At 43.4% G+C, this 14,759-nt stretch overlaps 1 protein-coding gene across 1 annotated transcript in view; it reads right to left on the bottom strand.

The window, feature by feature from the left end:
• Positions 1-14,759, bottom strand: part of NPSR1 (neuropeptide S receptor 1) — a 63,033-nt gene that overhangs the window by 15,342 nt on the left and 32,932 nt on the right. Inside the window, exons 3-5 of the mRNA XM_075140732.1 lie at positions 6,660-6,763; positions 6,213-6,306; positions 1,185-1,386 (exon numbers count right to left, since the gene is read on the bottom strand). Of these exons, the coding sequence (XP_074996833.1) occupies positions 1,185-1,386; positions 6,213-6,306; positions 6,660-6,763 (400 nt within the window). The remainder of the gene's footprint in view (positions 1-1,184; positions 1,387-6,212; positions 6,307-6,659; positions 6,764-14,759) is intronic.

The raw sequence follows: 14,759 nt of genomic DNA, 5'->3' as shown, positions 1-14,759 counted from the left end.
CTTAATATCCATGGTTAAACAGTAAGAAACTTCAAGGCACAACTCATCTGGAGAGGAACTAAACCCACAACATGGTCTTTACTATTTGGCTTATGTAGCCAGTCCTGTCATCATCTAGAAAAGATCAGGTCCCCCACCCCGCTCTCACCTGGGGTGTTAACGAGCAGGAAGCTAACGGAGACTCATGGCTCATCACCTGTTGGAAAAGCAGATGGACCAAGAGGGATGTCCAAGGGACATGTAAATATAGTTCCTCTCTCACAGCCCAAACAGCGTGTCACCAAATTATGGGGAAAAAAAGAAGTCCCAGCAAGTCATCTTTGCCACAAAGAGGAGATGGACACCAAGAAATCCTATTGTAACCTTGCTACTGAAAGAGAATAAAAGGAAAAGAAAGGAAAGGGCTCGGAGAACAAGTTACTCCCACCGGCAGCCTTTCAAGGCAGTTAAGAAGCCTCTCTCCCCTTCCACATCAGTTTTTTATTGCTCCTTTGCATTGGTAGCTCCTCATGGCTAGAGAGTTTTTGTTTAACAGCAGCTAATGGCAGCACCCCAGAGGGAGGCAATAAAATTCACTGATCACTAAGCACAGTCTGGGATATTGGTTGACCTCTGCTTAAAATAGATTTTGCTGCAGGTTGTCTTTGTGATTTTGAGCAAATCAGTCTCAAATATTTGCAGCTCAGGTTTCCCATTACAAAAAGGAAGAGTTTTATTTGCTCGTATTTTAGGAGCGGTTGGCAGCTTCAAATGCTTGGAGATTTCTTTCTGATCCTGGTGAAGAAACTCTTCTAGTACTATGAAGCTTGAGAGCACTTTAAGTTAATTTTAGTTTAATTAGCGTTAAGTGTGGTTTCCTGTTCTTTTATTAAAATTATGTTTTATCATAATAGCTAGACATTCATACTGGATTTATAAAGATATGTTTTGAGCCTGAAGCTGTGGAGATAAGTGGACACACTTAGAGATTCAGTCCTTTTTTCAGAGAAAATGTTTCTGGATATTAATATCTCATGGAGAACACCCAGGGCAAGTACAGTGACCCATTATGTGATAAAAACCGAAGCAGCTATAAGGCAGGTGTGGAAATGAAATCGTAATGAATGAGTAGATACTAAAGCATTAAGCTGATTGCACACTTGACAGCTTTCACCACACGCTTGCTGACTGCGGCTCAGGCTTACCTGATAATGATCAGAGGAATGAAGTACACCAGGAAAGCCACCACCGTCATGTAGGGTATCCAGTAGGAGTCATCAGGCCAGAGAGCCCAGCACTGCACTTCTCCGTTAGAGAGCTGCCGTTTCCCAAAAATAATCAGAGTCGGTATGGAAAACAGGAAAGAGAGGCTCCAGGCCACTCCAATAAGAACCTTCGCCTGTCTTTCTGTGCAACAGAGTCAAACAGATGGTGTTAACGGGGGTGCTGGCGTGTCCCTTGCAGCAGTACTGATAGAAAGGCAGGGAGGAGGAGGAAAACTGGGTGAAGAAAGGGAATTTTGGGCTGCAGCCAGCTGATGCTGAAAAGACTGCAAAGGAGAATGGGGATTTTATCTCTTTCTCGTGATAAAAAGTTATCGTGATAAAAAATCTCGTGATAAAAGTCGCTATGGTCTTGTATTTTACATGTTTTATTTAAAGATGCTAAGGACCCATTGAATCTGAAACGCTATGAGAAAGGCACTGGTCAGAGTCAGCAAGTCAGAAACATGAGATGTAAATGGTTCCTCTGTGCCACCAAGACAACATCATGAATGAATGCAAAGGACCACAGGCCTATCCTGCTGCACGCTCCTACCCCGGCACAGCAAAGCGGCCGTCAGTGGGAGGACACAGAGACAGGAAAGAAGAAGGAGGAAGATAACAGAGGAAGGCTGAGACTAGGAAGGGTTACTTGAAACATAAACTAGCTTGGAGCAAACTGGATGTACTGGTGGGGGAAATGTCCTCCTTGGAATGGAAATTAAACATTTTGATGCACCTTGTAGTGAGAAAGCTTGCAAAACATTTCCCATCAGGAAAGAGAAAATGCCTCAGTTCAGGATCGGAACAAAACTGCACAACCAGCTGCCTTTAACTCCAGCTGCAACTTTACTGCCCCAAAGAAACGTGGTCCTGGAGACCCCGGGCATCTCCTGCAGTTCTCTGCATCATGGCAGGGACCAAACCCAGCTCCTGTTGATGGGCCTATGCCCAAGCCATGCCAAGGATGGACTGCTAACTGTGAGACAGGGCAGATAATGGTGGGCTGGTGCTTAAGTGCTCAGCCCTGTTTTATTTGCCACAACAGATATCAACTAGGAGATCCTGCTGGACCTCAGGTTAAAGGATCCCAAAACGCCAGTTAGGTTTGGGCTGCTGCTTCCCCTTGACTTCTGGCCTCCTCCTCTGCCAAGTGAGGAAAACTGGTGGGAAACCAAATGATGCCTGGTGGCACCCATGGGATTTTGTAAAAAAAAAATGGGTTGGAGCAAACAGCCCCAAGGCTTTCATTTTCACAAATCTGCATCTTCTAGCTAAAATCCAGGCAGCTCTAGCCAAAAAGTGTGGGGAAAAAGGGCTGATGTGTGGAGTACCAGTGATTCTCAGCAGCAGTTCTTCCTCCTGAGTCAGATTTGCGAGAGGAACAGATGGGGACAGATTTTTTGATCTGGGAAGCTTTAGTGTTGAAATACTTTATTGTCCTACAAAATACCTGAGGTTGTGTGTGAAATAGAAAATCACTTTAAATTATGCATATCAAGAAGAACGTCTTTCCTTCTTGAAGCTCAAAGAGCAATATGAAAGTGTGTGGGAGAAACATTCAAAAAGTAATTTTATGCTTTATAAAACATCAATTGCAAATATTCACTTATCCTGCTCATTTTTAAATGCTACCCACGTTCAGCAAAATATGGTCTTGCTAATCTAGGGCTTAAGGGAACTCTGATGACATCTACGTAAGTGAGACGGTTAGATTAAGTCTATAAATATTGCACAGGCAAAGGAGAACTGTAAAGTTTCCCGAAGCATAACAGAATAAACTTGGCAAAAGGAATATTAAAAGTAAGTTTCACAAAATATTTCCTGACAGAAAGGGCTTTTCGATTGTGAGCTAGCTACTTAAAATACATATATACAAGCCTCAGTGGGGCCCCCGTGTCTAGTTCTAAGAGGAAAAGATCATACTTGGATAATATACTTTATTTTTTGCACTGTGTAGCAACATCTTTAATTTGAAGAGAAGTGGGCAAGAGTGGTATTTTACCTTTGTGTTTTCTAAAACATTACCTGCAACTTTCATTTAATCTTGTTTTTAAATGTCCCTCGTGTTTGGTAGAATATGGCCTTGCTAGTCTAAAGGGCTTTATAGGGCACTGAGAGCATCTAGGTAAGTAGATTTTTGTTTAGTCAGACTAATGTTAATTGGCTGCCCACAAGCAGGGTTTTTTAATATTGTTTTTTGTAAATGCTCTAATATGCTCTTAATGCCAGAAAATCATATAACTAGAACTATATCAATTATAAATGGGATCAAATAAATAACAGCTTTTGAAATATGATATTCTATTCAGCCAGTCTCAGTATTTTCCTTTAAAAACAATATTCCTCTTTAAATGGAGAGTTTTTCATGCTGGGGTGGTCAAGATTAACACCCAGGGTTGGAGCGGGAATCTCAGTTGTGAGCTCTGGCACTGACTCTCCTAAAGGACGTTTTCATGTCACCGTCCCCTTTGCTGCGCTTCAGCCATCCGTGTGCTGCGGCAGTGGTTTTGTGCACATCTGCCTGCTCCCAGCAACATGTGGCAGGGAGGCAGCTCTTGTGAGGAGTTTTGCTCCCTACTACCATGAACGGCAATGCTATGCAATCCTTCTGTAAAGTGAGTGCCATTTTTAAATCAGGTTTTAAATCCAGAGAGAGCGAGCTGTTCCAGAATCTCATTGATCTGATGGACTTTAGCATCATTTGCAGCCCAAAGCCATGCAAGGGACAGTTTACACCTACTTGGGTTTTGTCTTTTACTTAAGCAGTTCTGTTGTCGCCTGTTGCTTATTTTGTATACTGTTTGCATATACTTTTTCAACATGGTGAAATATTCATAAAATGTCTTCTGCTATAACTTCTCAGTTTCTTTTGTTTTCAGTCTTTATTTTATGATTTTTTTTTAATGGCCCTTTTGGTTATTGAATTAGATACCTCATACAGTAAAAGCGTTAGGATTAGCATATATAATTATTCCACATCCTGCACTTTCTGTGGTCATTTATGTATTCACAAAGTGAGTGTAAAATATTTAACTGTTGAAGTTTGTTTTCTTAGAAGCCATGCAAAGTACAGCTCATTGCAAATGCTTTTTAACATGACTTGAGGCTAGTAACTGAACCACAATAAAAAAAAATCAGTTGTTTGACATTTTCAAAGCAAAATGTTTGATTTTTTTTTTCCAAAATGATATTTCAAGGCTACATGGGAACATAATTTTTAAAACTGGTAAGGAGAAACAACTCTTTTGTCTCTTGATTGAAGGATTTTGGGGGATGAGTGTTTCAATTTGGAAAGAAATTTGCCACAAGCTGACTCAGAACTGTTTTTAAAGTTTCTCTGTGTCACCACCAATGACAAAGTTTCATAAATCTCTTTGTTCTCTGCCTGCAGAATAGCTAAGAGGCCATTTCAAAAGCCCCCCCCCCCCCCCCCCCCGACACCTCTCCTAGGAATAGCTGGCTGCCAAAGGTGAATATTTATATATATTCCAGGAGGTTGCTATGGTAAATACACCTCTCTAGATAGTTCTTTTGAATTTACAGCTGCCTCCTTTTTCCCTTTGAACACGGTCTTTGCTTGTCCCTCAGTGTGCAGCCAGCCCTTGCCAGCGGCAGGTGGGCTTTGCCAGTGTCACCTCTGCTCGTGGCCTGTTTTCCCCCGAGAGCTGCACCCAGCTGATGGCTCTGCTGCCCCTCGGCTGGGTGCCATGTCTGCTCTTCTCCAGTCTTAAAAAGAAAAGAAAAAACTTTATGGTATAGCTATAGGAAATGGGACTGCGTTAAAAAAAGGCTTTTATAAAGATTTGAGGTGGCTTGGTGTTGTTTTTCAACTTCAAAGTGGTTTTGTAAAGATTAACCACCAAATTCTTTAGGCCCAGGTGGTAATTTAACAAGTGCTGCTTTTCCTGTGCCACGTATGAAGATGAAATGTCAGCGAGCCTGTCTCACAGCTCGCCCCGCTCAGCCAGCAGTCGGTGCTTCAGGTGGTTTATGAGCCCTCCCCAGCCCAGCTCAACGTCAGCAGGAGCTGCAGAGAACGCCGCGCGTCCCAGAGCCTGCTGAGAAGACCTTGATATCCATCCCCCCGGTCTGAAAAAGTTAGTCTACATGCTGGGGAATATGAGGCTAAATTTCACAAAGTATTTGAAGTTTTCAGACCTTAACATCTGCCAAAGCTGCACCACTGCCTGGGCTGTGATAGATTCATGGGTTTTTAAGGCCAGAAGGGACCATTAATCTGATCCCCTGAATAGAGGAGGCTGTCAAAAGCCATCATTACTCCAAAACAAGAATGATATTTGCGTCTGAATAAAGCATGTCTTCCGGACCTCATGGTTCTTGTAACTGTTCCCTTTCCTCCCCACCTGCTACTTCTGTTTATTCACTCAGTGCAACATACTTAACATCCCAGGCTCTGTAGGAAAGAAAATCATGTTCTTTAAATTGTACTGCTAAGCACTCAGGATATATTTGAGTGCTGTAAAAATAACAAATAGAAGAAATTACAAGAAACAATAGATATCCAAACTTACATGCTATAGCTTTTGAAGTTCTCTTATCAAACTAGTGTATGAATTCTCAGTACTGCACTCTCTATCCAAGTTATTCTTTAGTGTGAATAAATAGACACTATAGCTGTTGTGGCTCCTAGAGTCAGTATAGTTCTACGAGGGCCAGGTTTTGCCCATAAAAACCTTCTCAAAATGCTGGAAGATAATGAAAACATCTATATTTTTTAAATGTCATTTCATTCTTTGCTAACACAATGCTTATAAAAACTGCTGAGGGCTAAGTGCAGCTTAATAAATCTCAAAACCACAGCTCTTTTGCCATTTGGAAAACTGTAACAGAGTCCAAATGTTGCTACAGCAGGAATGAATAATTCATGGCAACAAGGTTAAGAATTTTAAAACTAAAAAACCATCCAATAATATCCATAGCAAGAGCAAGGTACAGAAATTGTCCTACCTCCTTGCAAGAACTTCATTGGGTAAACTATGGCATGATACCGGTCTATGCTTAGTGACACGAGGACGTAAGTCGAGGCATATAGAAGGACCACCTGAGGCAGAAAGTATATGAGGCAGCAATTGAGACATATTTATTGTAGAAAATAATGTCAGTGAGAACACTGAACTAGGAATATTTGAAAACTTTTACTGAAAAAAAAAAAAAAGAAAAAGAAAAAAACCCCTTGTATTTTCACCCAGATTTTTTTCCTTTATCTTGTCCACAAAATTTAAAAGATTTAATATGCTTCAATTAAAAGTGCTTCAACTTTAAATGAACACTTTCAGCATTTAGCACTTCTGATGCTAATAAAATGTCTATACAGCGTTTTTGTTAGGGTTCATTTCTGTGGGGACACAAATCCACGCGATCTTGAGCATACAGGGGAGTGCAAGGTTTCTATACCTGGAAGTAGCGAACAACTCTGCAAACAATATCAGGAGCCATGAAATCTCCAGTGTAGCGCCAAATGATGTCAGTCATTATGTTTATGAGTCCCGTGAATGAATCTGCAAAGAAAATTAACTGATGAAGCATTAAAAGAAGCAAACACATGACTGCAGTTGAGCCACAGAGGCAGGTATGACCCTCAGGATGTACCAGCTCCCCCAGACTTGAGGGCAGCCGTGCCATGGCCGGTCAGCCCAGGATGCTAGAGGAGCTGGGAAAGCCTCAGAAAACAGTTAAAGTTTTGTGTATTTATTTTCTTGTTCTCTTAATTTAATGCCAATCCATTCAGACAAGGCAAGATTCCTCTAAGCGTTGGAGCCCACAGCTGGTTTCTCGTGAATACAACTTGCCACGGCCCTCTGGGCTGCGGTTCAGCCTGGCTGGCATTGCCATTGGATCAGATGAGCTGCACCCTTAAAGTGCCTTTTTCTCTCCATTGCTTATAAAGGGACATGACGTGACCAGCTGAGATGGCTACACGAGCCCTACGCTGGATGCAGGTCCTGGTCTATAAACGCATCTATACCAAAGATGGTATAGATACTAAAATTAACTGAGATCAATTCTTCTTCAAATAACTATTTGCTTTTTGTGAGTACAGCTGCATAAAAAAATCACCTATGGGTGTTAATCCCACAAACACCTAAACATTTCAGGCTTGTCCATGAGAGACATGGAGGAGACATGCCTGCAGCGTGCCAGGCTCACCGCCACCTTCTAAGAGCCCCCAGGTTTTCCATGAGGTGTGGATAAAACACAGCATCGGAGAAGAGGTAGGTTAGTGTCTAAGTGCGTCAGCTTGATCCCAGCTGTGCCAAATATTGAACTATTTAATATCCTTTTTTCTTTGTCTTTTATTTCACTGTAAAAAGAAATATGTCTCCTGCAAAAGCACCTGGGGTGAAATCCATGTGCTGCTGAAGTTAGTGGAGATTTTGCCAGGATTTTATTTGCAAACTTAATTATTTAATGACTAACCCTGCCCTGTCAGCTTAAAGTTAACCTACTTATGCCTGTACTTCTCCTGTAGTCTGCATTCACCAAAATAAATACACCTCAGGCCATCTTTTTTTTTTTTTTTTGAGAAAGTCTGAGGAGATATTACAGCCTTTGTTCTGCTTCTTATTGAACAAATGAGTGCTCACAGCGACGCAAGTTTTACAAAGGAATTGCAGAAGCTGGTACTGCTGTAGTACATATGGGCAATATTAAGTTTTGTCTTTAAAACCAAGATTAAAAAAAAGTTCTCTCCCTGTAGGACAGGATAAATGTTTTAAGTGCTGTTCATGGAAGAAAATGTGCATCAATCCAGTGTTCTGCCACTTCAAGTAGCACAGCATGTTGCTTTTCTTGCACAGATTACCACAAAGGGAGAGAGCAGGTTGGGAAAACATTTTGTGCGATTTGTCAGGACAAAAACAAGTAATACAAAGAAATAGCTTCAATCCATATTTAAAAAATTTAGAGTGGTGAGGTAAAATGTTTCATTTTGATACACCATTTTACACATTCAAAAACTATCGCTAAAGTTTACTGTGATAAAGGCATTCTAACCCCCACATCAGAAGATTTTGGTTTGAAATGTATGCTTTTGGAAAAAAGATATTTCAACAATTTCAAAACATTTTTTTTTTAGCAGTGAACAGTTTGAAACAGTATTTCCAAGCAAACAGGTATGGGTTTTGCAAAATGTGTTTCTTCTAACTCACTCCTTTGAAATTACAGAAATTCCAGTTACTTCTAGCTGGAAATTGAGATCTCAGCTTAATGCTTTAGAAGAAGCAGCTTGTTTTGCTTCACTGGAAAACCAGGATTATTTTTTCTGTATCAGTAATCCTTTATCTCCTCTTTTTCTTCAATCCTTTATCTCCACTTTTTGTTCAAGGCTCCGTTCAAAATGGAATTAGAACAGAAGTATCATTGCTGTTGCATGTAACTACATTGCCTCCCCCTCATGACTTTATCGTTCAATTAATTCTGGTTTGTTCTTTCCTCTCCTGGTGTTTCCCAACCCCATTTTCTCTCTCTTCTCTCTTCCCCTGCCTCCAGAGGGAGGCTGGATCAGAGATGACCTCCAGAAGGTCCCTCCAGCCAGCACTTTTGTGGTCTCTGCTCTCACACCCGCCCAAGGCAGCAGAAAATCATGGTCTGAAACCTTATGTTAAATGTTGCTCATTGATTAGAGTGATGGGGCAAGGGTTCCTGTGATGTGTATAGTGGCTTTAAGACTTTATTGAAAAGATTGTAGGTGTATATAATTAAGGCGGCCTTTGAAGAAACCACAGAGTTTAAGCATTTCAAAAAGTGAAAGACATCCTCCAGCAGTGGTTCAAACCCATCCCTTCCCCTTTCCTTACTCCTGAATTATTGATTCATATTCTCTCTCTCTCCAGTAATGAAATATTCATTGTTCAAAGTAATACACATCAACAGAGCTTCACCTCAGGGTACCCTCCAGCTTTTGATGGTCTGAGAATCCGCCAAGCAGGTGGTAAATTAGGGGTTCAGCTTCCCTCCAGAGGGAGAGGGCACGGGGGCTGCCCTCCCTCCTACCCATCTCAGTGCTTTCAAGAGGAAAGGGGAGGGAGAAGGGAAGGCACCTCAGCTGTCTCCTCATTTCCCTCTTCTCACCACCATTTTGCCATCCCTTTCCAATGCATTAGGAGAGTGCTTTGGAGGTGCATTCTGCAGGTGAGGTGAGAGAAGGGCCAGTGTCCTGGTGGTCTCCAGGATGCTGGGGGTGGAGCTGCCTGCTGGGTGTAAGCAATTTGGGCGGGCGCAGAAGCACACTTCCAGCATACGCTCACGTCAGCTTTTTAGTTTGCATCGGGAGTGTGTTTTTTAACCTGTGGATGGCCCCCACTTCACTAGTTCACGTGATGGAGAAGCCGCAGGGGAATGAGCCTTCACTTCAGCTGATGCTCGACCCGAAGGTGCTCTCCAGGGGTGCCCCTCATGCACCCCACGCCATGCAGCTGCCAGCCAGTGCTCAGGCTGAGAGACCACGATGGGGTTTACTTGGCTGAAGCAGACCGCCCCCCAAATGCACAGTGTGGATATCAGCTCCATTTTTGTAATGCTACAGGTCTGTTCCCGCTGCACGGCATTGCCTACCAATATAGCTATAGCCTTCAGTACTTTGGGAGCTTTAAAGACAATTCGAACTGCCTTTCCCTTGAAAGCCTTTGAGTGAGGTTTTCAGGTGACTGTGGAGGCTTTTAAGCAAGGTTTAAACTTCACAGCTTCTTTGTGCTGGCAGCCTCAGCTCCTCTCCCCCAGCGGTACATTTTAGGAGCTCTTTGTGCTGAGTTTCTGAACCCCTGCGAAAGGCTCAGCACGCGGCTCCTCCGAGTGTGTGCCCCTGAGCGCAACACACGTGTGCGTGCCAAAGCAGATGCAGCCAGCTGTGCGTGCGTGCCAGATTAGCCAGATTTCTCAATACCCTTTAATTATAGAAACATTCTCCCACACAATGTCCTCGTGCCCTCTGCAGGTTTCAGAAATCTCTCGCCTTTTCGATCCTACCAAGTACCAGACCAACTTTTCCCACTCCTTTGCTCTTCTACTGCCTGCACCAGAGGGTGTTTCTTATCCCATCTCTTCAAAGGACCAGACTCTCTCAGTCTGACACAGCTGCACACCTTTAGAGGATTTTTCATGCAGACACACGTCACTTTTCATAGGGCCACCAAGTAAATAATGTGCTTTGTGCAGGTGATCAGACAGCATGCAGGAAAAATGCAGCAAACATAAATTATGACAAAGAATTTGTGCTACTGCTCCCTGCTGTATACACTCTAATCTGTTGTTTCTGTGCATCATTTTCTGTTACAAATCTATTGTTCACTCTCTAGTCAGCTAACTGGTTACCCCTGTGCTAAGCGTACGTGCAAGCTCCATTGATTGGCAGCACCGTATTCACTTCTTGCCCTGAATGTCCCACCTGGCCATTTCTTGCTTTGTGTCCTCTCCTCTCCAGTGCCACAAGTACCTGGTGCAAACCTTTATTAGTGATTTAGACAATGAATGTGCTGCTCATTATTCTGTTATCTTACTGCTCATCACAACCTAATAATTAGACTTCATGTTTTTCACTCCTTCACAACATTGCTTTAGCCTACAAGCCCCCTTTCACGCAAAGCCCTAATGTGCCAGTGCTATAAATCTGATACATAGATCATGAATTGCCAGCAGAGCTTTAGTCACTGGTAGATGAATCCTCCTCACCCACGTATCATCTCAGATGCAATTATAGCCACGATCACAGTGTCTTAAAATCCTCATTCGTCATATAATTTGAATTGCTGTGATAGAGGTTAGTGTTTAGAAGTCAGCTGATTTCAGCGATGTGATCTCAGCAGATCACACGTTCCCTCGTTGCTTTTGGCAAGCCTACACCTTGATGCGTGTCACTGGATTACATCATTGATGTCCTAAGTGGTAAAAGTCAGGTATTGGAAACCAATGTAGCCGATACATCACTCTCAACCTCAGTGTCCTCATTACTGCTGGTATCCTCACTGCTCCTTACTAAGCTTGCATATCAGAGGCTTGTGTTCTTTCACTGATGGATGTTCCTAGGCCAAATGGCACCAAGCTCGTTCCTGAAAACAGTGCTAATCGACCTTCACTTGTAACTGTGTGCGAGCTTGTCATTGCCACTGCTTTCTTAATACTCCTTTTTTTTTTTACCAAGAAGTGGTATGTGTACTGTGGTTCTGTGTCTGCATTGCTAGGCAACTGTGTGGCTCATTTAATTCCTCAGAAAAATAGGCAAAAAATCAATTAATGACATATTCTCTTTTGATAGAAAATAAAAATACCAGCAAGTGACAGTTTGTGACTTTTGACATGAGCCAAATGTATATTCACAAAATGATGCAGACAAAACAATTCCTTGTTGAAGAGAAGACACGGCACTAGTGTGATGGGCATGGCAGCAGTTTGCTCTTAGAAGGAGATAGAGTTTCTAAGAATGTAATTTAAAAGAAAAATTCCATGAGACTTCAATAATAAGAAAAAGTAGAGGGAGGCAGGGAGTAAAGAGGGATTTGCCCAGGGTGCAGAGGGAGGGAAAAAACAGGCGGTTGGGGTTTGCACAACTTGGAGGCCCATGAACCGAGCAGGTCTGCAACCCCTCAGCTCCCTCCTCCCTGTCTGCACCATGGCCGCAGCCAGTCCTCAAAGGCAGAACTAGTATCTGCCTTTACCAACCTGTCAGTCTTTCAAAACGCAGCATTTTAAAACAGCATTTATCAAAAAGCCCAAGAAAACAACTGAGAAGGAGGAGCAGCCTGTTGTTCCCAGAGGAGACTGAAACACGCTGCATATAGCACTACAGCATCTACGGCTGGGAAATACAGCAGGTACTGAAACTGTGAAAATCCTGGGCCCTAAAGACCAATTTTACCCAAGACTCCATTGTGCTCAGTAAAATCCCTTTGGATTTTTTATGGGCATGACTGAGTGCAGGCATTGCCTCTATGCATTTGAGCCCAGGAACGGCTCGGTTCAGGAGGTGATTGCAGCAGCTTGGGTGGTGGGCGCTGCCTCGTATGACCGACAAGCACAAAAATGTGAAAAAGAAAACGCTGCCCTTGGAGGGACAAATTTGAATGGGGGCTTGCTGTTGCTGTGAGTGAGACAAATTTTCATGGCAAAAAACCCTCCACAGAGATAGAAGTCTGTTATAGAAAACAAATGGAGGTAATTAGTGATCTGGCAAGGGAATAGAGACAGGTTACAACTGCCCCAGTTAATCTGTTCATAGAAATTCATTGACTTGATGGCAATTGCAAAGGGATGTACCTTGTGCAGACTTCAGGATATTTCTTTTGTTACTGCTAAGGAGATTAAGACAAAAATCTGTGCTAGCTAGTCTGCAAGAAAATTTGTCTATCATTTGATTATTAGTACTGACACCACTCTTCCCTTAAGACACTTACCCTAAAGATGCTGAAAGTCTTTTCTGTCAGAAGTGAAGAGCAGATTGCTGGCAAGCTGCGGTAGGTTAAAACGCTCCACACGTCATCTCAGCTACAGTTTGATCATTTTTTCCCCTGATAAGAACAGGCCTATTAAGTTGGATGTGGTCATCCATGACTTTTTGGTGAAGCTGTGCCTCTTACTGAAATTTCATCCCTCTTTTCACGTCATTTACAGAGTGATTCCATTTTAACAAGGAATATTTTGTTCTGCTTTGTGGATGGCACCAAGCTGCACAAGGTGCCGTGGCAGCAGCGAGATTTTATAAGGCAATACAGCGGGTGTAAGTTCCTCGTCAGGGCTAGCATTTCACATGGCTCCTTTTTTTGGGACCTCACGATGTGCATTCATGTCAGCTACCACTCCCCAAAGAGCACATCCTCTGGAACCATCAGAAGCAGCAGTTTACTAACACCTGCCTGCAACGAAGTGATAGACCCTTAAAAACAAAAATGGCATCGCTGCCCTATTACAGCAATAGGGTCCTGTCCGTGATTTTTGAAGTGATAAGGCAGTCATTGCTGCTCTGCCATTGCTGCTCTGTATCACGCTTGATGTGCTGTCAGCTAATAAGAGACAGTGCCGTGAACTTGCCTTGCAAGTTAGTAAAGCCCCCAACTGATTTTGTTACAGGGCTGGGGATGCAAGCAATTTAAATTTGAGTGTACTTAGGGCTCCTGAAGTGGCAGGCTGGCTTGAGGACAGGCGCAGAGGAGGGAGAGCAGGAGAAGCTGCCCTGCCTCCCACAGACACCCCTGCAGCTCATTTCATTATGGTCCTTACTCCCATTCCTCCCTTAGACTGTGCTTTCTGCTGAAAACCACACATGGCTTTGCAAGTATTCGCTGCACTAGAAATAATTTTGTGACTATGTTAGCTAGCAAACGTATCCACCCCTCTGCTTTCATTCAGCAGCTGATGGTGAAATAGGTTATGTACCTGCTCTGGGCACCTGTAAGACAAGATACCTGTAAGATAACTAGAAGCTGCCTTTTAAAATGATTACATTTTAGCTCTTAAAACACTGAGCCCCCAGGAGCCCGGTGCAGTGCCTCTCCATGCAGCTGCAGTGCAATGAGGGGCTGCATGTGGGGCATGGAGGGTGCTAAGGGTACAGGGGCCCTTTCACCCCTCACACTTTCACCCCTCGATAGTCCATGTGTCCTCTTTGCAATCCCTCCAGGTGCCTTTGCTGAGTTTGTGGTTGTTTGCAGCCCCTTGCACTGCAGAGCATCTGGGCATGATGTTGGAGATGGGGCCATTGGGGGGGACAGCTGGCACCCCCAGGGGCTGCTGTGAACCCACCTGCCCTGAATTTAACTCTTTTAGAAGTGTTGATGTAGAGCAGATGTGGGTGTGCTTAGATGGCGCAAGGATCGCAGCTCTCTGCCAGAGAATCCCTGGCAAAGCGGAGAAAAGTGCGAGCCAAAATTCAGGGCGCGCTAAGCTTTCGCGGGGAATCAGCGAGCACACCCACAAGCACTTTGCTCTGGAGCACGCGTGAGGCAGCAGGTCCACCACACGTACTAACGATGTGTACTACGCCGCTCTTGTATGTTGTCTCCTTCAGGCCCGGCAGCCTGCAGCAGAACACAAAATGGAATGGATGAAACAAAACCCACCTGAAGATTTTCAAGAGGAAACCTGTTCGGTTTCCCCATTAAAGCTATGTGGATTTTTTTCAGTGGCAGAATTACGCTTTTTTTCTCTTTCTGGCTCATGGGAAGTAACAGGAAATTTTGCTGCACTGAGTGAGCTTTTTATTTATTCATTGCATTTCTTACATTTCTGCTCTGAGGTGCTCCCTCCCCCTGAGATGAGGCAGGCCCTACTAGGCTAGACGTTGTAAAGGGTGGATGCAGTGAGGCTCCAGCCTCGCTCCAGAGCTCATCCAGGTTAAAAGATGAAGGGCTGAGAAAAGCATATACTGTACAACGATAACCTCTTAAGGAACAGTGCTTACAAGAGAGCTGGACAGCAGGTCCCTAGGTATTAAAATTCAACATGCCCTGCCACTGTGAAGGGCATTAAGTTTTTTTTTAATTTGCCTTTATTAATAAATCTCCCCTC

The sequence above is a fragment of the Calonectris borealis genome, chromosome 2 (assembly GCF_964195595.1).
Source record: "Calonectris borealis chromosome 2, bCalBor7.hap1.2, whole genome shotgun sequence".
NCBI lineage: Eukaryota > Metazoa > Chordata > Aves > Procellariiformes > Procellariidae > Calonectris > Calonectris borealis.
This window is presented reverse-complemented; position numbering and strand designations above follow the sequence as displayed.